General features: G+C 42.9%; 1 protein-coding gene across 1 annotated transcript; it reads left to right on the top strand.

The window, feature by feature from the left end:
* The first annotated feature begins 4,337 nt into the window (after window positions 1-4,337).
* LOC105358756 (adhesion G protein-coupled receptor G3-like) lies at window positions 4,338-25,990 on the top strand. Its single transcript, XM_023953702.2, has 12 exons — window positions 4,338-4,556; window positions 4,653-4,794; window positions 5,372-5,488; window positions 8,556-8,675; window positions 10,941-10,986; window positions 11,120-11,214; window positions 12,712-12,827; window positions 12,955-13,223; window positions 13,312-13,411; window positions 13,695-13,824; window positions 24,890-25,046; window positions 25,271-25,990. Exons 1-12 carry the CDS (start codon window positions 4,525-4,527, stop codon window positions 25,375-25,377), a joined length of 1,431 nt encoding a protein of 476 aa, XP_023809470.2. The 5' UTR covers window positions 4,338-4,524; the 3' UTR covers window positions 25,378-25,990.
* The last annotated feature ends 673 nt before the right edge of the window (window positions 25,991-26,663 follow it).

Genomic DNA, 26,663 nt, shown 5'->3' with positions numbered 1-26,663 from the left:
CTGAGAGCACTGCAAAGTCAACTGCAAAGACAAGTAAAGAATTAACTACAAGCAGCAGTGAAGAAACACGTACAAAGAGCATTGTAGATTTGAATACAGAAGCAACAACGAAGACCAGTGAGGAGTCAAGTACAAGAAGAAATGAAGAGTCAAGTGCAAAAAGCAGTGAAGAGTCGAGGGCAAAAAGCAGTGAGACGTCAAACACAAACTATCATGAAGAGACAAGTACAAGAAGCAAGGAGGATTCAACTACTGAGAGCACTGCAAAGTCAACTGCAAAGACAAGTGAAGAAATAACTACAAGCAGCAGTGAAGAAACAAGTACAAAGAGCATTGTAGATTTGAACACGGACGCAACTACGAAGACCATTGAGGAGTCAAGTACAAGAAGAAATGAGGAGTCAAGTACAAAAATCAGTGAGGAGTCAAGTACAAAAAGCAGTGAGAGGCCAAACACAAACCATCATGAAGAAACAAGTACAAAAAGCAAGGAGGGTTCAACTACTGAGAGCACTGCAAAGTCAACTGCAAAGACAAGTAAAGAATTAACTACAAGCAGCAGAGAAGAAACAAGTACAAATAGCATCGTAGATTTGAATACGGAATCAACTATGAAGACCAGTGAGGAGTCAAGTACAAGAAGAAATGAGGAGTCAAGTACAAAAATCAGTAAGACGTCAAACACAAACTATCATGAAGAGACAAGTACAAGAAGCAAGGAGGATTCAACTACTGAGAGCACTGCAAAGTCAACTGCAAAGACAAGTGAGGAATTAACAACAAGTAGCAGAGAAGACACAAGTACAAAGAGCATTGTAGATTTGAATACGGAAGCAACTACAAAGACCAGTGAGGAGTCAAGTACAAGAAGAAATGAGGAGTCAAGTACAAAAATCAGTGAGGAGTCAAGTACAAAAAGCAGTGAGAGGCCAAACACAAACCATCATGAAGAAACAAGTACAAAAAGCAAGGAGGGTTCAACTACTGAGAGCACTGCAAAGTCAACTGCAAAGACAAGTGAGGAATTAACTACAAGCAGCAGTGAAGACACAAGTACAAAGAGCATTGTAGATTTGAATACGGAAGCAACTACAAAGACCAGTGAGGAGTCAAGTACAAGAAGAAATGAGGAGTCAAGTACAAAAAGCAGTAAGACGTCAAACACAAATCATCATGAAGAAACAAGTAAAAGAAGCAAGGAGGATTCAACTACTGAGAGCACTGCAAAGTTAAATGCAAAGACCAGTGAGACCAGTACGACGAGCGGTAAGGAGTCGTGCACACAAGTACCTTTAATTGAAACTACTCTACTTCTGTTTTCGTTTTTCTTTAGGGACTTAACTAGATAAAGGCATAAAATATATTGTGGCTATTATATTATAAGAAAAGTTGAAGTGGATGCATATAGGGATGGGTACCGAGCCCTGGTAATGGCCGAGATATGTGAGCCTTAAAAAATCCTGGTCAAATAAAACTCCAAGTTCTCCAATTGTGGAATTGGTGGCTATACAGTACTTGCGCCATCCAGGGAGACTATCTGAGCAGACAGAGCATCTCTGAGGTTTTTAGGACCTGGTATAATGACCTCAGTTTTTTCTGGGTTCAAGAGGAGGTAATTAATTGTCATCCAGGTCTGGATGTCTCAGATGCAGGCATTCAGTTCTTTATATTGTCATTCAGGTCAGATTTAATCGATAAATACAACTGTGAATCGTCTGCATAACAATAAAAAATGATTGCTGTGTTTCCTGATTATGTTTCCTAGGGGTAGCATATAAAGAATAAACAGGATGGGTCCTAAAACTGAGCCCTGTGGGACTCCATAGTTAACTCGAGTGCACTGAGAGGAATGTCTATTTACATTAACGAACTGGTACCTATCGGATAAATAGGATTTGAACCACTGGAGGGCAGATCCTCTGATCCCTATGTCAGCTCTAATCTTCTGATCTCTACTGTGGTCGATGGTGTCAAAAGCTGCACTGAGGTCTAACAGGACTAGAATAGAAAGTAGTCCCTTTTCTGAGGCCAATAACAAGTCATTAGAGACTCTAACTAGTGCAGTTTCCGTACTGTGGTGAGTTCTAAACTCCGACTGAAAGTATTCTAAGTGGCTATTGTCCTGTAGGTGGTAGTAAAGCTGCTTAACTACAACTCTTTCTAAAGGGTAAGTTTGATATTGGTCTAGAGTTGGCCAAGTTGCTAGGATCTAAACTGGGCTTTTTTAGAAGAGGTTTAACAACTGCATATGTAAAAGACTGTGGCACGTAACCCATTTACAGAGAGGTAATCATTAATTAGGGGGAAGGTTTCGTTAAGAAGTCTAGTGGGAATTGGGTCTAACAGACAAGTTGAGGATTTGGAGGACATAATAATTGATACTATTTCCGTTTGATCCACAGCAGTGAGGCAGTCTAATGTTACAGAGGTTTCTATGGAGGCCTCCATTTCTACCGCTTCAGCCTGCTGATAGTATAAATAACTTGATTAAAATTATGTCTAATATTTGAGATTACCAAATCTCAATTATTAGACAATGATTATGAAAAAAACAGGTTTTCGAGTCTTCCTGTTTGGGTAATTTATAGACAATATGATGCTTTCAAAGGAATTATAAACATGTTTGACTTTAGGGCTGAGAAGTAAGCTAGACTGTGATATTAATGCCAAACCACCTCCTTTCCCTGAAATCCTGGACTTCTGATAGTGAGCATAAGTGGGGGGGGGGGGGGGGGGGGGGGGGGGGGTTGCTTCATTCAGTCTAACATAGTCATCCTGTTGGAGCCAAGTTTCTGTTAAGGCAGGTAAACTAAGTTTGTTATCATTAATGAACTCAATGACTAAAAGGGACTTAGAGGAAATGGATCGAATGTTTAATAAACCGCATTTAATGACATCATAATACTGCTTGTGAGTACTATGCTGTCTGTCACTAAGGTTTCTCTGACGCGTTTCTTTCTCTTGTCTTTCAGCACATAAGCTAAAGCTCAAAACTGCTTGACTTTCCCTGCATGTGTTTTGCACCAGCACTTACCCTAAGGGAGGCTCAGAGGAGTGTTTTACACTGCTGCTCTGTGCCCGGGTCTCGTCTCTGGGTTGTCAGGTTGACCGACTAAGACTAGCAGAAATGTTCCTAGAAAGAAGAGCGGCACCGCCCAGAGTAGGATGGACGCCATCTCTCTTCATGAGACCGGGCTTCCCCCAAAACGTGCTCCAATTATCCACAAAACCAATGCCGTTTTCTGAGCACCATCTATAAAGCCAGCGGTTAAATGATGAAAAGCGGCTGTTCATTTCATCATTCATTAAGTTCAGCAGGGGACAAGAGAAAATTACAGTGTCTAACATCCTTTTAGCCAGTTTACACACCGAAGCTACGTTTAACTTAAGAACCTCTGATTGTCTCCGTCGGGCAACATTACCGCCTTTCATGAATCACGACTCGATGGGACCTGGGCTTACTCTGAGCTAACATCCTAATGTCACCAACTCTGGCCCCCGGATAACACCTGACTGTAGCCGCTGGGAGCTCCACGTTTCTAACTACAGAAGAGCCAATAACCAGAGATGAGGGTCAACAGCTTAACTTGAATTTAAATATTTTATATTAAACAATATCCATATATATATATGATAATATATGACATTTGGCACACAAAAACAATGTTTATTTAAATATCAGTTATGTTCCTGAGTTCTTTTCCAACCCAGAAATAAGATGCCTGGATATCTGAGGCAGCGCCTTTTGTTCCTTGTCGGTGCCGGCCTCAGCAGCATGTCTGCATGTCACCAACGAAAACAAACAACATCCAAACTTTTACGAAGATTGGATTTGCATATTGTGCATATAAAAGGAAAGTTTTTTTTGCCAAATATTGCTGGCTCATTAGACGAAACAGGTGTGAGTGTGTTAGCCTGGGGGTGGTACTAGCAGTGTAGACTCTTCCTGAAAGGGGCTGTTCCTCGCTGGTCTGAATTAGCTCGTGAGAACCCACTCATTCTCGTGGATTGGGAGAGGCTGGTGCTCAGAGCTCAGGTTCAATCAGTCATCTTCTAAACCCATTTTGTCCCTCTTTCGGAGTAACTGGGCTGCCGGAGCCTATCCTGGCCACCCGTGGGCGAAGGCAGGGAACATTCTGGACAGGTCACCAGTCTGTCGTACGGACCTCAGGTTTTTAGACGAATACTCAGAAATGAATGAATGGATTAAAATACTGTTTTGGGGTTTCTTTTTTTGAGGAATTAACATTATAATACACTTTAAAGATCAAAATTTTATTTTTCATGGTATTGGGTGAAGAAAAGATTTTTGGCTCTTACTAGGATTTGGTCAGGGAGCAATCACCCTGAGTGTTGACGGTTGAAGATCCCTAAGATTGACCTATCAGGGGATTGTAGATGGTCGTCAGGTGATCAAGACCTGGTTCTTCTTTTAAATGTTAGTTAACTCAGTTCCCGTTAACTCTGTTTGTTGTCTTTACAGATAATTCTCTGACTGAAATTTTAGGACATTTGATCAGTGACATGAGTAATTCAAGCAGAAAAGACATTTACAAGTAAGCTTTTATTTGTCAAAAAAATTGTACCATAAAGTAAATGAAAGTTTATATTACAGTTGTTCTAACAATCTTTCTATTCTGTATTTCATCTAGAGGAACAAAGAACATAGAGACCCTTTTGGAGAGCATAAGCGTGAACAAAACTACAACATATTCTGGCGAGAATTATGTCGTGATGTTGTACAAGCACACCAATCCCTTCAATGGGGCGGTATTTTATGCCAATGAAACTCAGGTAAATGATTTTTGACCGATCAAAGACTATGTTCACATAAGATCTACCACCCCACTAGTTTTCTAGGTACCTCTGCCGTACTTGCTGCTTGCTGCTTAGCAGGAAAAAAGATGATGGATTCTGGTTAACTGATCATGCCTGATCCAGGTGATCAGCAGTAAGTGGGACAGATATAGCTGGAAAAATTTAGCGGAGGGCAGAATTCAATGCAATCAGTTTTCTGAATTTAAGACATTAGCAAACCTTTAATGCAGTTGTTCTTCTCTTATAAATTCAGAGTTGCTCTAGGTTTTTTAATGCAAATGCACTCTTCAAAAAGCCAATGTGAAACATAGAAAAAGCTACAACATAGAATAAAAATGACAACTTTCAATAAACTGCACTACTTAAGAAAACAAAAATTGTAATCCAGTAATTTATCTTCTGATGTCTGTGAGTTTGTGTGTATTTGTGTGTTAAGTTGCGTGGCAGTTTTTCTGAGCTGTACTGTAGAATTGTAAACTGCCGTCCGTATTTTTATATTGTAATCTCACATTAAAGTATGACATGTTTAATTTTCTGTTTCTTTTACTCACAGGCAGACTCTGATAAACCTGTCTACAATCCTACTATAACTGTTCAACTGCCGGGAGAGTTAAATCTTAGCAAGACGGAGGACATGATTGTATTCATCAATCTCAAACTTTCAGATTCGGTCAGAAATTACAGTTTTTGGTCTATCAGTATTAACATACTAGTCAGAAAGGAGTACATCAAATATTTTTATTTTGTAATATTCCCATTACCCAAAGCCATCCTTCTTCAAGTTATCAGCATTTTCTGTCAAGGGCAGCATGCAAAAACAGTTACCTCTGCATCTTGTTACCAATCGTTTAGTAATCATGCTCCATTTCTATAGTGTTGTCTTTTCCTGCTTTAAGCTCTTCCCTGTACTCATGAACACTTCAAGGCTGTAGCAAAATAACTGGTAAGATTAAAGGAGGTCATAGCGTTAAAACATCTTTTCTTTTTAATCAAGCAAAATTTAGATACATTTTTTTCTAAATGAATTTCCAGGAAGCTATCCACAGCTGCACAGTAGGGGGATGTGTATGGCATGCAGGGTATTTACATAAAACAAAGCCCCATCCTGCTTTCTGTTTTACATGTTCGTAATAACTTGATTATAGATTACAAGACAAAACATGATGTAAACTTTGCAGACTATCAATGCACAATGTTTTAATTACAGCATTGGAGAGACTAAATTTAAGCAGTAGCCAGAAAAATGATCTTTCTCACTTGTTTCTTGTGCTATAAAAAGGCTTGCATCGTGTCTAGTGTGAGCTAATTAATGCCCCTTATGTTTAGTAATTTCAAATTTGTTGAAAACCAAAGGCCACAACTGGAATTGCGGTATAAATTTATTCGGACAGCTATAGTCTAGCTCAGGGGTGCTCAGACTTTTTCGGCATGCAAGCTACTTTTGAGATGGGAAGGTCCAAAAGATCTAAACCTACCTATATAGAGTATATATAAAACCACTCTTCTTAACCTCTGTGGGTGGATTTCTCACGCAAGCTCAGGTTCTCTACCAAAGGCCAGTTGGGTTTGAGGGTCCTGCGGAGTATCGTAGCTGTTGCCACTGCACTTTTCTGGAGTGAAATTGCTGAGGTCCTTCCAGGTATCTGTTGTAGCCACTCCTCCAGCTTGGGGGGTTACTACCCAAGTGCTCCAATTACCACAGGCACCACTGTCACCTTCAGTTTCCATACTTTCTCCAGTTCTTCTCTGAGTCTCTCTGAGGTATTTCTCCAGTTTCTCATAATAATAATAATAAATTTTAGTTATAAGGCGCCTTTCTGGACACTCAAGGTCACAGCACAGCATGTATACAGTATAAAAATACAATAAACAGTTAAAACAACAACAACATTTTAAATACATACACAATTAAATTAAATGTTTATAAAAACATGAAAAGGTCACTGTTAAAGTGAATAGGCCATTTGGAAAAGATTAGTTTTTAGCTTTGATTTGAAATGTGGGAGTGTGTCAGTGTTGCGGAGGTCAGGGGGGAGTGAGTTCCAAAGTCGGTGAGCAGAGCAACTGAATGCCCGGCTCCCCATGTTGACAAGACGGGCGGTAGGGACTCATGTTCTCTCTTCTATATGTTGCCATAACTTGGTACTGCCACATCCACCCCAACGGATTTCCTGTGTTCTTTATCAACCACTACAATGTCTGGTTGGTATGCCATTGCCATTCTGTCAGTCTGTATCTAAAAGTCTCACGGAATCTTTCTGCGGTATTTACCATTTTGACCTTGTTTTTTTTTTCCAAGTCTGTACTCTGCACACATATTTTTTTATATTCTTATCCTAGCCACTTGGTTCCTTCGTTCCCAGTATGCTTTTCCTATCAGCATGTATGTTTAATCCTGGATAGTGGTTTCCACGCTTACTAGTCTTCAGCCTTCTTCCTATGGCTGTTGCTGCTTTCCGCTGCTTTTTCTTGTTGCCTGTTCCAAGTTGCCATTTGCCAGTGTAATTCAAAATTACTTGTAACCATTCTCAAAGTCTGCTATTGTTCATTCAGGGAGTAAGACCCCTTCTGTGTGGACTACTTTGCCTCCCTTTGTCACATTCAACTGCATTTCTTAAGCCTGAATGTCAGTACTGTAGATCCTGGTGTTGTGGATCAGGGACGCAGTGTAACGATTGCTCCTAACGAATAGCTTGATGTCATCCATGTAGAGGAGGTAATTGGTTGTTTCTGTTTCTGAGTCGGTACCCATACCTAGCCATGTTGATTTTTTGGCTGAGGGGGTTTAGACCTATGCAGAAAAGCAGTGGGGACAGAGCATCACTTGGGTATATGCCACATTTTAAGGACACTTATGGCTAAAAGGGTGGTCTTCCACAGCTTCATGGAGTTTCCCATGAAGGCTCTTAGAGTCTTGTTGATGTTGTACAGCTCCAAGCATTCAGTGATCCTGGTGTGTGACACTGAGTCATAGGCTTTCTTGTAATCAATCCAGACTGTGAATAGGTTGGTGTGTCTTGACCTGCAGTCTTGAGCAACAATTCTGTAAACCAGGAGTTGGTGTTTGGCTCCTCTGGAATCTCTACCAATGCCCTTCTGTGTGTTGCTTATGTGTGGCTTAATGTGCTTATTTATTTTTGTTGCAATGATGTCTGACATGAGCTTACATTTTGTGAAGAGACAGATTATTGCCAGGTAGTTGGATGGTACAACACCCTTAAAGGGACCCTTCTGGGTCAGGATATTTCACCCTTCCCTTAGCCATTTGTGGTGAGTCCCATCTCTTAGCAGATAGTTAATTTATGCTGCCAGGCAATCATGGAGTGAAGTGACTTTCCTTAGCCAGTAACCATGTATCCTGTCCTGGCCTGGTGCTGCCTAGTTCTTCATACCTGAGAATTTCTTTAATTTCTGCCACTGTGACATGTAATCTTATTAAAGAAAAGTAATGTTTCATATAAGAAATCCTACAGATGGAGTTTCCTTGGCAAAGTAATGGAGAATAATAACAAAAAAGAACCATAAATACATGTAAATTATGTTTATCACCACATTACCTTCAGACAGTTGAGCTTTCAGCCCATCTAGTGTAATGGATTAAAAAGCAAAGGGTATTTCAGACATTTACAAACGAATCGCTTAGATTGTGGTATAAAATTAATAATAATAACCTACAACTGTGCTTTGGTTTTAAAGTAGTATTAAAAATCCCTTACCATTTCTTTCTTTCATTGTAGAATAATAGCTTCCCTCGGTTGAATGAAAACAGACTAGTTGGCCTGAGTGTGAAAAACAGAAGGATCACTGGACTTAACACACCTGTCAATATTACCATGAGTTACTCAGCAGGACTAAATGTAAGTACATCTTTGACTCTTCATAATTATTTTACCTGAATCAACAGCTGGGCGTCTTTGTATTTTTTTTTATAAAGCACTTTAATACACAACAGGAAATGTTTCCCCCAAAAAAATTGGTAGAACCAATTTAGGTCTGTTGTTATTGTTAGTCATCTTTCGGCATATCCCTATAGGGTTTGCCACAGTGAATCAGCTTTCACTAGCTTAATTTACATGGACAAAAGTAATCGGAAAGAACGCTTGATCGGAAGAAAAATGCTTCATGTAAACACGCCGTTCAGATTATACTGCCCCGAACAGACTAGTTAGGATCAAAATTTCTTTCCGATTGAAATAGGCGGATTATGCCGATTGTTGATCCGATTGTTGTGCATGTAAATGGTTCATTCCGATCGCGTTTCACTACTGCTCTGGTTTAACGTCATGTATAGACGGTGTTTCGCTCCAGAGAAGGCTGTGGAGCTCAAACAGGACTGACCGGTTGCTCTGAGGATGCCCGGTGCGAAGCGCCGCTCCGCCCTCGCCCCGCCCTCGCCCCACTGGCTCTTCACCTCTCCCCTCTCTCTTTTACCCCTCACATCTGGACCGTGCACGGTCCGGGCTCGGGTGCCGGTAGACCGAGCAAACTGTGTCTCTGAGCAGAGCAGACGGACTTATAACTTTGTGTCTGAGGGGGAGGGGAGGATGCTTTGTTACGTGTGCATTTTGTTGTTTTGTTATGTGTGGGAGACTTCCAACTGCGATCCGTCCCGCCGCTCTGGGTTACCGGCTGCCAAACTCAGGAGAACCGTGTGTCCTAGCAGAGCTCGGACTTCCAGCTCACACAGCGGCTTTGGGGCGCTTTTCAAAGCAGAAATGTCGCTCGGTCCTTAGAAACTGTTCAAACAATCACGTGGATTTGTGTTTTCAGTTGTGTCCTGACAAAATAAAGACTGATGTTATTCCCACATATTTACGTGCAGCCAAGATGCAGATTGCTGCATTTCCCGCATGGATTTTGTGTTCATCAAACAAGGCTAATGTTAGCGCGTGTTAGCCCACTCCTAAACCTGGCTTCTTCCAGCTCTGTTCTTCCACAAAAAAAGCACTGACCACACGAATTAAAAATAAAATGATTAGCGAACAGGTGCTTCATAAAATTCATAACATTAAATAAAAGCTGTTAGGATCCTGGGCTCATCATCACACCTGCCACCCATCTTCTTATCAGCCTGCAGCCTTTATAAGGAACCACCACCCTTCAGCCGATGTCAGTCCGCAGCATGCACAGTAGGTACTGCATGCTGCATTAATATGTAAATGGACAAGTCAATGGCTCATCAGTAAACCAATGTGACACAATGATTGGCTCGTGTTCTAGGGGGTGGAATTCTTCCATGCACAAATTTGTGGTGACTTAGAGATTCTTGTGTTAGAAGCCTATGAGAATAGCAGACTACTGGAATCGGTCCCAAATCCAGAGTGGAAAACAAATTTGTTTCTCTGCTCATCCAAGTAGCATTAAGCCTCTTGGATGAGCAGCAAAACGTTTTAAGGAAGAACTTCAAGACACACAAATTGATACTTAATTACTATAAGCGGACATTGAGCTTTTATCAAATTTGATGAAATTCAAATAACTTTAAAAAATTTGCATTTGAAATATAATTCCAAAATTTTAGCTTTTATTTAGGATTATTTTGGAGCTATTTCCACACTAAGCTCATTTTAGCTAACAAATAAGAACGTGATCTGAAGTCTGAAGTGTTGGCTAAGCTAACATCCTTAATGGACAACCCCTCCCACCCCCAAACTGTAGAGGCGCTGACCAGCTCCTTCAGGACTAGACTGTCACACCCACAGTGCAAGAAGGAGCTACCACAGGTCATTCCTCCCCACAGCCATCAGACTGTACAACACTGTGCTGCACACCATGTACCCACGCTGTTTTTTTATTCATTCATTCTATTATTTATTTATTTATGGCAGTTGTTGTTGTTGTCAGTTGTTTTTGTTCTTCAGCTGTTTTTGTTGTGTTCTTTTACTTAAATACTTATTTTGCCTAATTTAATTTACTTGTCATGCAGGTTGCAGATGTTTTTCCATTCATTTATAATGTTGTACTGTTAAACCAGTAAAATTTTGGTCACCTTACTCTAGCTTGTCACTTGTCACTGTGCTGTTTCAGATGTCTTTTTTTGCTGCCGTTGACGAAAAGAATTTCCCCATCATGGGATTAATAATATCTTATCTATGTAACCAACTTGTCCCTTTTCCTCATAGAAAACCCAAGAACCTCAATGTGTGTTCCTTAACAACACAAGTCAAGGTCAGTCACCCAAAAGAGTATTTACTTGGTATAAATCCATAAAAACTGCTTTTTTTCATCATTTAAAATGTTAAAATCGTCAGTATTTGTGTGTTTTAATTGTATTTACTATATAAATGTGTTTTATCACCAGCATTTAGCACAGAGGGCTGCCAGACACAGTGGGAGTACGGTCAGCATGAGGTGATCTGCTCTTGTGATCATCTTACATACTTTGGCATTCTCATGGTAAGATTAGAATCTTTATTTTAAATCAATTAATACAATTTTGCTGTTTTATTGAATTATTTCATTTATTAGGGAAAAAAATTGCTAAACAAAACAAAAAAAGGAAAAGTAGCTATATTTGCTACAAAAAGCGGTGATTATAGCTAGACTTGTTTAAAAAAACGACTTCAAGTTTGTGTGACAGTGTAAAGCACATTAAAAGATATAAATGAGGAACACATTTATATGAGGCCAAATTGTTGGGCAGGTGCTCTGATTTCAGAGATTATTTTTCTTTTAAAAATGTTCCCTTTTGACTGTTACACAAGGAACTTTTGGTCAATCTGTTCACATGTTGAAAAGAAAGCATCAGGTGTGTTCATTTGCATATATTTTGACAAATATTAGTAGACACCAATACATAATCTATTCAAATCATGATTTTGAATTCCAAATTTAGATCACAGGGAAACACAACTTTCTTCTCTTTACCCAAGGTTTGATGATGATGATGATGATGATGATGACTATTTATCCCACGGTGGGGAAATTCACTTATCTGTGGCAGCAAAAACAACATTCAGAAATAAACTCTGGTACTCCAGTGAGAATGACATTATTCATCCTTGCTCGTTGTTCCACTTCGTCCAGTATTTTCTCCAGAATATCCACCCGGTTATCTTTTTGCTTGTTTTGTGCTCGGAATCTTGAAGTCTTCCATTAACTCCATGAGAAGAGTTAGCTTTGCCGTTACTTGCTCCATGAAAGGATACAACGCAGCTTGGATATCATCAAGAGTCTCTTTAAGGTCTTAATAGTCATGATTTTTCTAAGGGGCCTTGGTCAGCTCTCTTTTTTTGGAGAAAATCTACTTTTAAGTCACTTGAAGATAGTTGTTTAGCCACCTTGAGCCACACGCGTCCGTGCTGTAAACCGGAACCGAAAAGTAATTTCTGTCAGTGCATGAAACCCAAAGCAAAACAAACAAACATCTGTAAAGAACGCTAAGGTGTTGTGAATTTATCCAGTTTTTACAGACATCAGACACATAAGATGGGAAGATAAAAAGCAAAATATAAGACTTGGCTGTCACCAAAGAGGGCTGTACAGTCAGAAATCCTGGAGGGAAGGCTGACTAAGGGACAGTTTTTACAACGGGCAATAACCTTAATTGACGCAAAACATTAACACCAGGTCATTTGTAAAAATTTGAACCAGTTATACCTTTTTTCCCCCCCGTTTGTTTATTTATTTGTTTATTTATTTTTCTCTTTTTGCACTGATATGGAACATTATCCCACTTTCATTGTACTTTGTACGAAGTAACACTGTGCAATGACAATAAACATTGATCTTATTTTATATTCCTAATAGATTAAGTGTTTATTGTCACATCGCAAAGCCACTGAACAGCCTGACTTCTACTTGCTGGGGGTCTGACATAATGATTGATCTGGTTACATTTGTAGCTCTGATGTCCAATACATGGATCAATATCAAAATGTACTTTCCCTGCAGGTATCCTCTTCCCTGTCCTCCACGGACCAGCAGATATTGTCACGCATTACTGAGATCGGCTGCAGTATTTCTCTTTTTTGTCTAGTGGTCACAGTTTTTATCTTCTACACAAGGAGGTACTGAAATCATTTTTGTTAGATATCCTACATCCAATAAGCTCCATTTAAAATGATCTTGTTGCCAAGCTTTCTTACTACCCATATATGGTTTTAATAACAATTGCTTATCACATCTTCTCTACAGGAAAATCAAAGTTGATGATTCTAAAAAGATCCACATCAGCCTGGCGATCGCCTTGATCCTCCTCAACCTACATTTCCTTACCAGTGGGATGGTTGCAGAATCCTCCTCTTCGGGCCTTTGTGTTTACATGGCTCTTGCTCTCCACTACTCTCTGTTGGCTACCTTCTGTTGGATGGGCTTGGAGGGGTTCCACCTCTACCTTCTCATCATCAAAGTCTTCAACATCTACATCAATAGATACATGTTGAAAATCAGTGTGGTGGGATGGGGTGAGTGTTGTTTGTTGAACGGAGACACGTTTCATGTTGAACGTTTCACTTGAAGAACCAGTTCTCTTGTTTGGTTTTTGTGTTTCAGGTGTTCCAGCAGTCATTGTGTTGCTTTTGCTGTCAATAAACACAAAATTTTATGGAAAATATACATTTGTGGACTCGTCAAACCCCACTAGTAGTACAATGTAAGAAAAACTCAAGAAAAAAGTTCAACATCTAACTGTCTTTAAGTTTAAAGGAATACTGTTTTTTGTAATAATTTTATCATTCACCAGGATTTCGGAGGTCTATAATTATTAACAGTTTTTTGCTAAGACACTTACACACACATACACATACATTTTTTGAAAGACTTGCTACCTAAAACTGCAATGACACAAACATGTTTTCCTGGATAAAAGAAATAAATCATTTATAATGTTATAACTTATTAAGTTATAATAGTTTTCTTTGCTTTCTTTTTTGTAGATGCTACATAACCGACGAGAACGTAAAGTGGGTGACCACAGTGGGAGTGTTTGGTCTGATGTTCCTCTTTGTCATGGTCGTGTTTTTGCTTACAGTTAGAAATCTGATGCCAAACTGCTGTCAGAAAGAGGTAAGAGCCACAAATTATGGTATTGTTTTCTATTCAATTTTAGAACACTAGCTTACTGAATGATGTTAATGTTATGCAGCATCCGTGGTGGGTTGGTGGGCCTCTGATTGGAAGACTGCAGGTTCGAGTCCCGCCTTGCCCGCCCATGTGTTGAGTCTGAGTCTTTAGCTAAAGCTATTAGCCGCGTTAGCATGGAGGGACCATAGATCGGCATAAACCATGGGCATGTAAAAAAATGACTTCATTCACACACACCCTCACAAACACACACACACACGCATTGCGCAAGGAAGGTGGGACCTTGGACCATCTGTCCCCTACCCCATCCCTGGTAGGGGGTACTGGATCCTTGGCAACGGGGCCGTGTCCTCTGAGTGCTGGTTTCCTGGGCCCGGTGGCCCTCTCTCCACGCAGGGAGAGGGATCCCTGAGCTTTCTGGCAAGGCCAGAAACCGGATATCACATCACACCTGAGCCGTGGGTGTCCGTGTCCCTGAGGGGGGGGTTCTGGTCCTTGCCCCCGGGTGCTGGGCCTCGCCAAATTTCCAACTGTGGCCGAGCCTGGTCGGGCTATGTTTACAACAACCCCCTTTTCCCCGGGGTGCCCCCCTCCTGGGCGGCTGGCCCCTGCCTTCCTTTCTGGACCAACCGTTGGCCGGGTGGGTGGCTGCCTGGAGGGTGGAGGGGGTTTCCCTTGGGGGGTCCTGGCTCATACCTGGGGTTAGGGCGGGGGGAAGCCCAGTACTCCTGGGTGGATATGAGGTGCTCGTCTGGGGCTGTGGACTCCCTTCTCGGGTGGGGCCCGGCCTTGGGCCCTCCTGGTGCGGCAGGGGGGCTGCTCTCCTGGTTGGGCTGGGGCAGCACTCTCTTTCCCTCCATGCCTCCCTGCTCTCTGGCTCTGGGGGCCTCGGGGCGGTCCTGCTGGCCCTGGCCTGGCTGGCGGATGTGATCGCCCGGGGGGCGGTTATTCTCTGCCTGCTGCTCAGCTGTTGGACAGGACAAGTAAAAAAAAAAAAAAAAGGATAAGGCTGCATCAGTAAAAGAAAGACTTTCTGCTTGCAGAAAAATCACGGACAGAGTAAACGTCTGAGTTTCTGATCTTATTTGTGATGAAAAATGCTTTTGGGAATATATAAATACAACTTATCCAATTTAAATGAATTAATTCAATTGGTAACAAGTAACTGAGTTAAATTTATTCATCGTAACATCCAACTCAATAATTGTTTACACAACTCAAATTTATCTAACTAAATGTAATTTTATTCAATTCAATTAAAGTTGTTCCATCTTAATTTATTGTACTTCTTGAACTCTCATATCTCATATCTAAGTTTGAGGCCGCAGATATTCTCATTTCATAAAACTGAAATGGAGAATAAAGTGTGAACTTGCACAATTGAGCCTGTACTCAGTTATGCTGACTCTGACTTTACCTTACACTCTTACAATATCAGTGAGCTCTAGTGGTGCTAAATAACCTCATCATCCTCTTCCTCCCTCTCACTCATGGTGCAAAAAGACTGAACTATGGAGTGATATTTCTGCCACCACGTTGCACAAAAGACTTTCTAAGTTGCAAGTGAAAATATTAAATATGTGCTGCTTTGATTTTTTTTTTTTGCTTTCCAAAACTTTTTTTGCATTTGCAAAACACATCTTTGCATGCGTTGTGTCAAATCTTGCTTTTGTCCTGTCTTTGATTTTGCTGACCCCTTTGAGCGCGACTTAGAGTGATATGACTGCCACATTGTTGTTTTGCTGCAGAAAACACATTGGTCACTACACTGACAAATTAATACAAAACTTAGTTTTATTTTAGCTGCTTTGCTGCTCCGTCTGGGTTTTATTCTGACAGAAACGGGCCAGATTGGTTGAAAAACGGCAGAATCCCGGTCAAACAGAACCGACGCAATGTCCAAAGTCCATGTCTACCTCCAAGCACCTTCAACATGTGACAGAGATACCTAAATTGGTTAGAATCTGGACCAATCAGCAGCTGTTTGATGGCAGCTTTGCCACGTCAAACTGAAACTTAACTCAGCAAAATCAAAGATAGGACAAAAGCGAGATTTGACACGACGCATGCAAAAACATGTGTTTAGCAGACGCAAAAAAAGTTTTGGAAAGCAAAAAAAAAAATTTGAAAGCAAAAAAACATAGACAATTATGTGTGCAACTTAGAAAGTTTTGTGTGCAACCTGGTGGCAGAAATATCGCTCCATACATAACAGGACAAAATAATTCAGCAAAACAGTAAAACAGCTACCACTAAACACATTTGGTCAAAAACACACAATTTCGTCCAGACAGAAAAAGGGAATGGTATCCCACAATTTCTTGCGCTGCCAATCTAACAGCAGCACCACAGTTACACCTACTATATTAAATTAATTTGAATTAATTAATTTGAATGAAAATAAAATAAATGATATATAAATGATTGATAAAAATCTGTTATTTTTAAGTTGACTGAACTCATTTATCTTAACTGAAGCAAATAACTAAGCTAGATCAAAGTAAAAAGTTTATCTTTCCAACATCCATACGTGGTCTTATCACCCTTTCATGGTGAAAAAAGTATTATCTGAGCTTCTTCATCCACTAAATCATCTTCAAATGGACACGCCATGCTGCTTCATCTCTCTGAAAACAAACTAACCTTCAACTAACCTGCTCCAGATCAGGTTATGTTCAGAGCATGAGTTGCTATGGCAACCTTGACATACCCTCTAACATACCTCCGTTTTTGGAACCGAAAGCTGAGGTTATCCACTTCCTTAGCCTCAAACTTACCGTGGGAGCTAGCATAACCTGCTTTCTGGAATACCCCCCAGGTCGGTTGGCAAAAAAATTCTGAGCCTAAATAAATAAATAAAACAAGTGCATTTCCACATATTTGTACATCTGTCACAAAAACAGGCAGACAGTTGGATCCAAACGCAGCAGGTTTATTAGCTCAGCTAAAAATCCACAAAGCTAAATCGGGGTCAGGCAGGCAGGGGTCAATAACAGGCATCAGAATCAGAATCATTTATTGTCATTGTACATGGGCATACAATGAAATTGCAGCAGCCTTGGAGTAGATGTAAGATCTTAAACCCGAGCCCAAGTCAGAACCGACCCGAATTGACAATCATTACGTTCGGGTCGGTTCTGGCCGGGCTTCTCTCTCGCTGACTTTTTTAATAAATATATTGTAATGGCTGCAAAGAGGCTCCACAGGCGGGCGGTTGTCAAACAGCTCTTTATTAATCCTGTATGTCAGAACGGTTACCGCACGAACCGAAAGGCACAGCCAGCTTCTTCTTAGAGGGAGAACGTTCACCGAACGCACACACACACACACACACAGGTAGACCTCGCCCCCTCCCACCAGTCACCAGCCCACCGTTGATTGACATACACTGTGGTCCAGCAACTGGCAGAAAGAGGGGGGCGCCAGCCACCCACAGCTCTGCGCACGTGTCGTGAATGTAATCTTCCCTCCGCAAGCCCGCATCTATTTTGTTTATTTCTCCGCGTAATGAAGCGGGTGCGCATCAAGATCTCTCTTTCACTCTCTTTGTCTGGCCTCTTATTCTGTGTTCCAGCGTTATTTCGTTGTGCAAATGCATTTATCACGTAGGGAGGAACCTATAAGCAGCACTTCCGGCGGAACTCTATTCCACAACAGCGAGCTTGACTACGCGCACGGCTGCAGCGACCACAGACAGAAAATAACTTTCATTATCATAAAAATATGTAGATTATTTTACCTTTAAGCAATCTGGCGGGTTTTTTTCTGCCAACAATAGTATGGGATAAATTGAAATTTCGGGTTTGCTTCGGGCTCGGGCCTGCAAATCAAGTTAATTGGTCGGGTTCAGACCGGGTTCGGCTTTAATGCCCGCGGGCCTGTGTCGGGTCGGGCTGGATATTTTAGGCCTGATCTCACCTCTACCTTGGAGTTGTTATGCCCCCTTTGTGTCTAGGGGCACCGAGGCGGCATAACATAAATAAAGTAAAGTTTTGGCTAATAATTTAACTGTAACAAAAAACAAACAATTTGTCTCCATACAAAAATAACAAATGTATTTACAGATAAATAAACAACAACCAACAATAACTACAACTAAAAGTGAAGCAAAAAGGCTTCAGGGTGAACCCAGGCCAAAATAACAAACAAAACCCCACCTAACTGAAACATATCATCTTACCTGCAAATGAAAGAAAAGGGAAATCAATGACAAAACACCAACCTCCCTAGACTAACAAAAACAGGAGAAAACATGTAATAAAGAAAATGGCAGTTCCCCTCTTTCGGTTTTATTTGCACCTTAGACATGTAGGGTCCTTGGTAGGGGGGGTGCTTGGATATCACTGCAAGCAAGCAGCAGATGTCCTCCTGGCACCCTACCCGCCAATTTTAACCGCACCTTAGACATTTAGGGCCCCTTGGTGGGGAGGGTGAGGGGACATCACTGTGAGTAATCAGGAGATGTCCCCTTAGTGCCCTACTCGCCAATTTTAACTGCACCCCCCTTAGTACACACACCCCTCCTCCTTCAATATATACATTCCAACATAAACACACACACATGCACACACACATCCTCTCAAACACACATACACGCACACGCATTTTGCAAGGATGGTGGGACCTGGGTCCATCTGTCCCCTACCCCTTCCCTGGTGGGGGGGGCGGGCCTCTTGGCGATGGCGGCCGTGTCCCTTGGGTGCCGGCTCCCTGGGCCCGGCGGTGCTCTCTCCGCACGGTGGGGGAGTTCATATTACACCTGAGCCGGGGGTGTTTGTGTCCCTGAGGGTGGGTCCTGGTCCTTGCCCCTGAGCGCTGGGCCCCGCCAAACTTCCAACATGGCCGAGCCTGGTCGGGCCATATTTATAACACCCCTTGTGGGCCACCCTTTTTTCCCCGGGGTTCCCCCCTCCTGGGCGGGGGCGGCGGGCCCCTGCCTTGCTCCTCCCTGGACCAACCGTGGGCCGGGTGGGTGGCTGCCTGGAGTGCGGAGCGGGTCTCCCTTGGGGGGTCCTGGCTCGTACCTGGGGTTGGGGCGGGGGGATGCCCGGAACTCCTGGGTGGTGGTGGGGTGCTCGTCTGGGGCTGTGGCCGTCCTTCTCCGGTGGGGCCCTGCGTTGGGCTCTTCCGGCGTGGCGGGGGGGCTGCTTTCCCTGGCTGGGCTGGGGCGGCGCTCTCTTTCCCTCCGCGCCTCCCTGCTCTCTGGCTCTGGGGGCCTCGCGGCGGTCCTGCTGGCCCTGGCCTGGGTGGCGGTCTTGGTCGCCCGGGGGGCGGTTGTTCCCTGCCTGTTCCCGTGTGGCGTTGGGGGATTTCCGGCTGCCGCTGCTGCTGCGGCGGGGGTCTGGGTGTGGGGGTGGCTGGGCGCTCCTCCTCCCTCTTTTCACATTCCACCATCCATTTTAGAAGAACATAAACACTCACCTGAGCACAGGTGTTAGCTCACCTTTGCACTTATAGTTTGCATGATTGAATGAATGAAAGATTTCACACTAGTTGGTTTTAAGGCATAGGTATGCGTTCGTGAACACTATCTGTTTTGTGTACATGTTGACATTTGAACATTTTTTGCAGCTAGCAGGTGTGTTGATAATATTTGAGTGTGTGTGAACAGGCCCCGCCCTTTTTGTACTACATTTGAACTGTAACGTAATGATAAACAACCAGTAAACCTGTCTGCTCTATGCTGCTTCATGGTCTTACCCCCCCCTCTCACCATCAACCCCCCCCCCCTCTGACATCCCTCCCTCTTCTACCCTTCTTTCCTTTTCCGTCCGGTCCAACACCAAAGATTTTCAATCATGGTTGAAATGAATAAAGTTTGGCCTCAATTACAAAAGGGGTTTATTCAGACATACCTTTGGTTTGTCTGAAGATTAATAACCCCTCTTGTTAAAGTAAAAATATGTCCAACACAAGAGGCCCTCAGCTCTCATCTGCCTGCCTAGCTGTTGGACAGGACAAGTTTAAAAAAGAAAAAAAAGAAAATGGCAGTTCACCCCTACTGCCTAACTTAACATAACTACAAACCTAAGGACTAAACAGAGTGGGCACAAAAATACAAACTACAAAGAACTAATACAGAATACTAAAGTGCAACACACAACTAAACTCGTGGTGAAATCAAAAACAAAATGGAGAAGAGGGCCAAGCTGCAGTGGAGACTGTTGCAGCCAAGCTCCCTTCTCATGGTGTGGAGGTCCATGGGGTGGTTTTAAGGCTGCTTCCTCCAGCTTTGGTCCAATTGGAGGCCACACCTTCATGAACCACACCTGCAAACAATCACAAACTAGCACAAACAAAGATGCAGCAAAAACACAGAAGTCCAACTCTGATACAGAAATAATACATAAAACACAGAACAAACAAACAAAACAAAATCAAATACGGCCACAGCCGTGACACCCCCCTACCCAAGATAAAACTTCTTTCCCAAAAGAAGTATTTACCCCAAGTGGAGCACATACACGAAGTGGTAGCTCTCACGGAGTGAAGAAGTTAAATAAAATAGGATAGAAATACAAATACTGTATTTACAACTTTTAACAAAAAAAATGAACAATATGTACAGAGACTGTTAAATATTAAATATTTGTGGATAAAATATAATGGAATGGGATGAGTTACTGTGAGCAAAGCATAAAAAATATTGAGTTATTGCACAGTGGCCCGGTTATTGCACAGAGTCAGGACATTGTACACACTAAAAAGTCAGAGTGAGGTCTGGTTGGTGGAGGTATGTGTATTTCATATGGTAATTGCCTGTGGAAAAAAGCTGTTTCTTAGTCTGTTTGTCCTGGTTCGAATGGACCTGTACCTCCTTCCAGAGGGCAGCAGGTTGAATAGAGGGAAAGCAGGATGGGTGGAGTCAGTGAGGATGTTAGTCCCTCTGCTGAGGCAGCGTGACTGTGTATATGTCTTTACCATTCTCTGGAGGCTCTGCCGTTCTGCTTCAGTGCAGTGGGAGAACCACACTGTGATGCAGTAGGACAGGATGCTCTCGATGGTTGAGTGGTAGAAGGTTACCAGAAGCTCCTGGCTGACATTGTTCTTCTTAAGTCTTCTCAGGAAGTGCAGGCGCTGCTGAGCCTTCCTGCTGACGGCCATGGTGTTGATAGACCATGTGAGGTCAGCCGAGATGGTGGTGCCCAGGAGGGTGAAGCTGTGGACCCTCTCCACACAGTTTCCATCGATGTAGAGTGGGGGTGGATCTGCTCTGTTTTTCCTGAAGTCCAGGATGATCTCCTTGGTCTTGCTGGTGTTCAGGATGAGGTTTTTAGCCTGACACCACCTTGACAGTTTCAGGACTTCATCTCCATGGGCCGTCTCGTCGTCTCCAGAGATCAGCCCCACCACAGTATTGTCGTCTACAAACTTCACTATGGTGTTGCTAGTGTGGGCTGGTCTGCAGTCTGCTGTGTACAGTGTGTACAGCAGAGGACTCAGCACACATCCCTGTGGGGAGCCTGTGCTCAGCATCTGGGTGGAGGAGAAATGGGGACCAAGTTTGACTTTCTGTGGTCTATTTGTAAGGAAGTCCTTGATCCAGGTACAGGTGAGTGGGTGGAGTCCTAGGTCAGACAGTTTGCTGACCAGTATGTCAGGAATGATCGTATTGAAGGCTGAGCTATAGTCCACAAAGAGCACCCTGGCATAGGTGTCCGTTGATCTGTTTGCTTTGTGAGCAAACTGGTGGGGGTCAAAGGTTGGAGGAAGGGAGTCTTTGATGTGTCCCAGGAGCAGCCGTTCCAGACACTTTGTGATGACAGGGGTGAGTGCAACTGGATAGTCCGTGAGGCAGGCTGTGGATACGACTTTTTGGGTATCGGGATGATAATGGATGACTTCAGGCAAGCAGGGATGGAAGCTTGAGTTAGCGACAGGTTGAAGATTATTGTGAAGACCTGGGAGAGCTGGTCGGCGCAGGCCCGCAGAACTTTCCCGGGAACTCCATCACGTCCCGCCGCTTTCCTGGGGTTTACCCTGCTGAACATCCGTGCCATGTCCTGTGTCTGCACAGTCAGGGGTTTGGAGCTGGAAGCAGAGTGAGGATGAGGTGGCGGGACTTCAGACTGCAGTGATGGGGTCTCGAAGCGTGAAAATAACACGCACAGCTCTTCTGCTAGTGCAGCGCTGGAGTGTGCCACGGTGTTGGTCTGTCCCCTGAAGTTGGTCAGGTGCTGTAGTCCCTGCCACACCTGCCGAGGGTTGTTGTTGGTGAGGTGGTCCTCACCAAATACTCCAGTCAGTGTGTTCAAAGCAGTCCTGGAGCTGGAAGAGCGCATCCTCGGGCCAAGTTGTGACGGTTTTGACGAGTGAGGTTGAGCTCCTTCTCAGAGGTGTGTAGGCAGGGGTTAAGAGCAGAGAGACGTGATCTGACTGGCCTAGGTGTGGAAGCTGAGTGGCTCTGTATGCGTGTTTAATGTTGGTGTAAACATGATCTAAGGTATTTTTTCCTCTGGTTGGACACTTAACATGTTGGTAGAAATTAGGCTGAACAGACTTCAGGTTGGTCTAATTAAAGTCGCCAGCTATTACATGCAAATCGTCGGGGTGAATCCTCTGTGGTCTGTGTATTGTGTCTCTTAGCAGTGAGAGAGCTATGCTAGCGTTAGCATCGGGTGGTATGTAAACAGCTGTGATTAGCATGGCTGTTAGCTCTCTGGGTAGGTAGAATGGGCGGCATTTAACAGAAAGGGACTCTAAAGGCCCGTACACACCGGGACGAATATTCGCCAGGCGTTATACGCCAGCGTTTTTCGCCACGTTTTTTGTGTTCACACCCAGGCGATTTTCGCTGACGATGAGTGGAGTGAACATGCAATTTCATTCCCTGACATTAGATGGCGCTTAATGTAAAACAGAAATACTCCTGTACACAAGGTGGCGCTGCGCAACTTTACGCTTCTTAAACTCGCTTTTCCCTCAGAAGAAGAGAGCAAGTATTTACACGCTTGTCAGAATCAAACAAAGAAAACATGAATATTTCAAGCACCAGTAGCTCCAACTGGTGCTTGGTTCGGGGATATTTTAGAATGTCCGTCATTATTGCTTCGCGGCTGTGTAGACGCTACTTGGCGTCTATCTTCTTCGCTGGTATGTGTGCTCAGAAAGGCAGTTTTGTGTTTGAGCGCCCCCAAGTTGTGTTTTACTGTAACTTCAGAAGCTCCAGACACGTGAGCAAAAGCGCCGTTCTCATTGGTCGAGTAGATTTCGACGCGACGCGTCGAAAAAAAAAAACGAACCCGAGGCGTTTTTTTTTTTTTGACGCTTTAACGCCTGGCGTTTTTTCGCGTCGGTGTGCACACTCTCGTTGGTGGCCTTTGTTTAGTCACGAGGCGTTAAACGTCGGCGAAAATCGCCGGCGAAATTCGTCCCGGTGTGAACAGGCCTTAAATCCGGCGAACAGTGTTTGTGGTTTATTTGGCTGTCTTTTGACCAGTTATTGTGTATGTACATGCACAGGCCTCCCCCTCTGCTCTTACCCGAGCATTCTTTGTTCCGCTCGCTGCGGTGAACAACGCGGCTAGTTAGCTGGATAGCCGCGACGGGAATTTGCGGGTGAAGCCAGGATTCTGATATAACCAGTACACAGCAGTCACGAACATAGCGGTTCCCATCCATGAGTAGTTCTAGCTCATCCATTTTGTTGATCGGGGATCGTGCATTGGCAAGGAACATACTCGGAAGAGGAGGTCTTTGGGGGTTTTTCCTTAGCCTTTCCTGCAGGCTGTTTCTGTTTCCTGTCTGTCCTCCGTCTCCGTCTCCTGCTAGAGCTGAAAACAATCCAGGGGGCACCCGCTGGTCTCACTATCTCCATGGGAATGCCGTGTGTGCGGCGAAACTCTTCCGTGACGGTTAGATGCAATGTAGAGCCGATGTCCAAAAGCTTCTGTCAACTAAAGTGGTTGTTTACGTGTACAGAGGAGCACAAAAAGCAGCACAAGAAACACAAAAAACACAAAAGTAACTCCACAATCCAAGAGCTGCGAGCCGCTGCATCCGCACGCGCCGCCGCCATTTTTCGCCATTTTCATGAGGTCATCAGAGGAGTGACAGGGTAGTCAAAATCCAGAAGAGAGTCGGGGCAGGCAGCAGGCAAACATTCAGAAACAGGGCGGAAATCGTGGCGGCCGTGGTGCAGTGGTATGGCGGTCGACCCATGATCGTAATATTACAGGTTCGATTCCCGCCTTGCATGCCCATGAGTCGAAGTGTCCTTGGGCAAGACACTGAACCCCACCTTGCCTCTGGTGGTAGGCGGGCGCCTGTGTTTGGCAGCGGAGCCGCCACCAGTGTGTGAATGTGTGAGTGAACGTGTGTGTGACTGGGTGAATGGGTCTGTGACTGTAAAGCGCTTTGTCCTTGCAGGAAGAAAGGCGCTATATAAGTATATGCCATTTACCATTTACCAGAAACAGGGTTCTGAAATGAGAAAGTTCAGTTCCAAATATAGCACTTAGTAATGACGGCAAAGTGGCACAAATAAGACTTCGCTCTGAGCTCTTCTCAGTGCAGTGCTTAAGTAGACTGTGATCGATTGACTGAATGAGAGTCAGGTGTGTGGCATCGAGGAAGTGCACGCTTGGGGTGCTGGCAGTAATCTAAAGACTTATCCTGCTGGTGGCCAGAGTCGGAGACAGAGTTCTGACTTCTGACAACATTAGTATAAAATAAGAAGACAAAATAAACAGTACATGTAAAAAATGCAAAAAGAAAAAAAAAAACATCAAAACCTGCACTGGTTCCACATGGTCCTGTTATGTGTAATAAAAATATCTAACTGATGTTTTATGTTAAATTCAATGGAACATCGAATGAGGTAATTGTTGGACATCAAATACTAGACAAAATATGCACATTGTTTTCAGTTTTTATAATGTTATAGCACAAACTAAACAGTTTAACTTAGAACACTGATATGGACAAAATAAGCCTTTTAAAGAGTGCACTTACATACAATAATTTCCATTACAATGATTGTTCTAGGTGTCAATATCCTAGTATAGGAAATGCTTTGATTGTGTTTTGATTATATTTGGTTAATCAGTTCAGGCAAAAGAACTGGAAAGGACTGAAGCAGAAAGTCTGCACCGTGCTGGTCCTCATCACTCTGCTTGGGATTACCTGGGGAATCATCTTCTTTTCGTTTGGACAACTGACCACTCCTGGCCTCTACGTCTTCTGCATTTTGAACTCACTGCAAGGTGTGGACAGTTTGAGATTGTATTTTTTAACCACATACACCATTTAAAGATGGTTCCCACAGTGAAACCATCTTTAAAAGTTTCTTTCTAAATGTATTCAAAACAGCACCTTTCCACAAATCACACGGCAAGTGTTGGGCCTGCTGGGCCTCAAACTGTATTAATGACATCATGCTTTCTCCTGTATGAATTCTTCAGCTTTATTTCTCTTTTGTCTCATGCAGGTTTTTTCATTTTTCTCTACTTCGTTTTCTCTCTAAGAAAAACTAAAGACATCCCAGCTTCATCAAGTGAGAGACCAACCACCACAAGCCTGGATATTTTGGAGTAGCATCTCATCCAAGTGGACTTTTGTTCTTAAGTCACTGGCCTGAGTTCAGTGATTCTGACATTAAAAACATTTTGCTTTCTTTGCAACTTTTTTAAAATCTGATCTTTTGCAGATATTTAACAACAAGATATTTTTTAACAACTGTCATAGTTACATGGGTCTGTATGGGATGTTGTTCTGGAGAAGCATGACAAAAATCTACAGAAAAACTGTGAGCTATGCTACAAATGTGCCCACAAGGAAATGTTGAGTATTTAAAAGAATTCTGTCAAATTCATCAATACATCCCCATGCATTGTACTTACCATTATTTTTGGTTGTTTGGGAAAAACAGGAATCTTTTTTTCATTTCTGTATTTCAGTTAGAATGCATTTTAATTCAAATGAAAATCATCTTGAAATAAATTCTCACAGGTAGCCTACAATGCGATTTACAATGTTTTATTTTTTGCATGTGATTGTTTTGCACAGAATTTAAGATGTATTTGAGGAAAGGTATTTACAGCTATTGTGTTTTTAATGACAAAGCCATATTGTTTTGCTAATTACTGGAATTAGCAAGCAACAGAGACATGAATAAATAAATATTTTGTTTTGTCCAAATTCACTTACTTCTATCTGAGTCCCCAAAATTAAATTTCAACAGATGCTCACTGCTTTCATTCAGTGCTAATACAGTACAGACCAAACGTTTGGACACACCCTCTAATTCAAATGAATGGGAAGGTGTGTCCAAACGTTTGGTCTGTACTGTATATCATTAGATTTAAGAAAATTAAGATAACTTACTTTAAAGACATGAAGGAAACTGGTGTTAAAGTAGAGGATGCAAAAGACAGGGTTAGTAGGAGGAAGCTGATTCGCTGTGGTGACACCTGAAGAGAAAATATGAAAAGAAGAAAAAAGTGTTTTTGGGTTTGGGAATGAAAACCTGTGGACAGCTACAAAATGTGTTTTTTAACCTTGATATATTGACATTTTTTTTTTAACTTTTGATTTACTAGTGTAGACACACTTTTCAGTCGCACTTCTTACATGAATTAGATTTTAGAAAGATTTTGCTCATGATCCATTATGGTAAAGTTTAGCATTTGGGGCTGTGGGCGTCCTTCTCCGGTGGGGCCCTGCGTTGGGCTCTCCCGGCGCGGCGGGGGGGCTGCTCTCCTGGTTGGGCTGGGGCGGCGCTCTCTTTCCCTCCGTGCCTCCCTGCTCTCTGGCTCTGGGGGCCTCGCGGCGGTCCTGCTGGCCCTGGCCTGGGTGGCGGGCTTGGTCGCCCGGGCGGCGGT

This window comes from Oryzias latipes, chromosome 3 (assembly GCF_053564925.1).
Source record: "Oryzias latipes strain Hd-rR chromosome 3, Olatipes_Hd-rR_3.1".
Classification (NCBI taxonomy): Eukaryota; Metazoa; Chordata; class Actinopteri; order Beloniformes; family Adrianichthyidae; genus Oryzias; species Oryzias latipes.
This window is presented reverse-complemented; position numbering and strand designations above follow the sequence as displayed.

What these genes read in the sequence shown, in the direction of transcription:
- LOC105358756 (XM_023953702.2), top strand. Translation starts at nt 4,525, where the DNA reads ATGAGTAATTCAAGCAGAAAAGACATTTACAA. An exon ending in TTTATCTTCTACACAAGGAG is followed by an intron (nt 12,828 to 12,954) that starts GTACTGAAATCA and finishes TCTTCTCTACAG; the next exon opens with GAAAATCAAAGTTGATGATT. An exon ending in CATTTTGAACTCACTGCAAG is followed by an intron (nt 25,047 to 25,270) that starts GTGTGGACAGTT and finishes TGTCTCATGCAG; the next exon opens with GTTTTTTCATTTTTCTCTAC.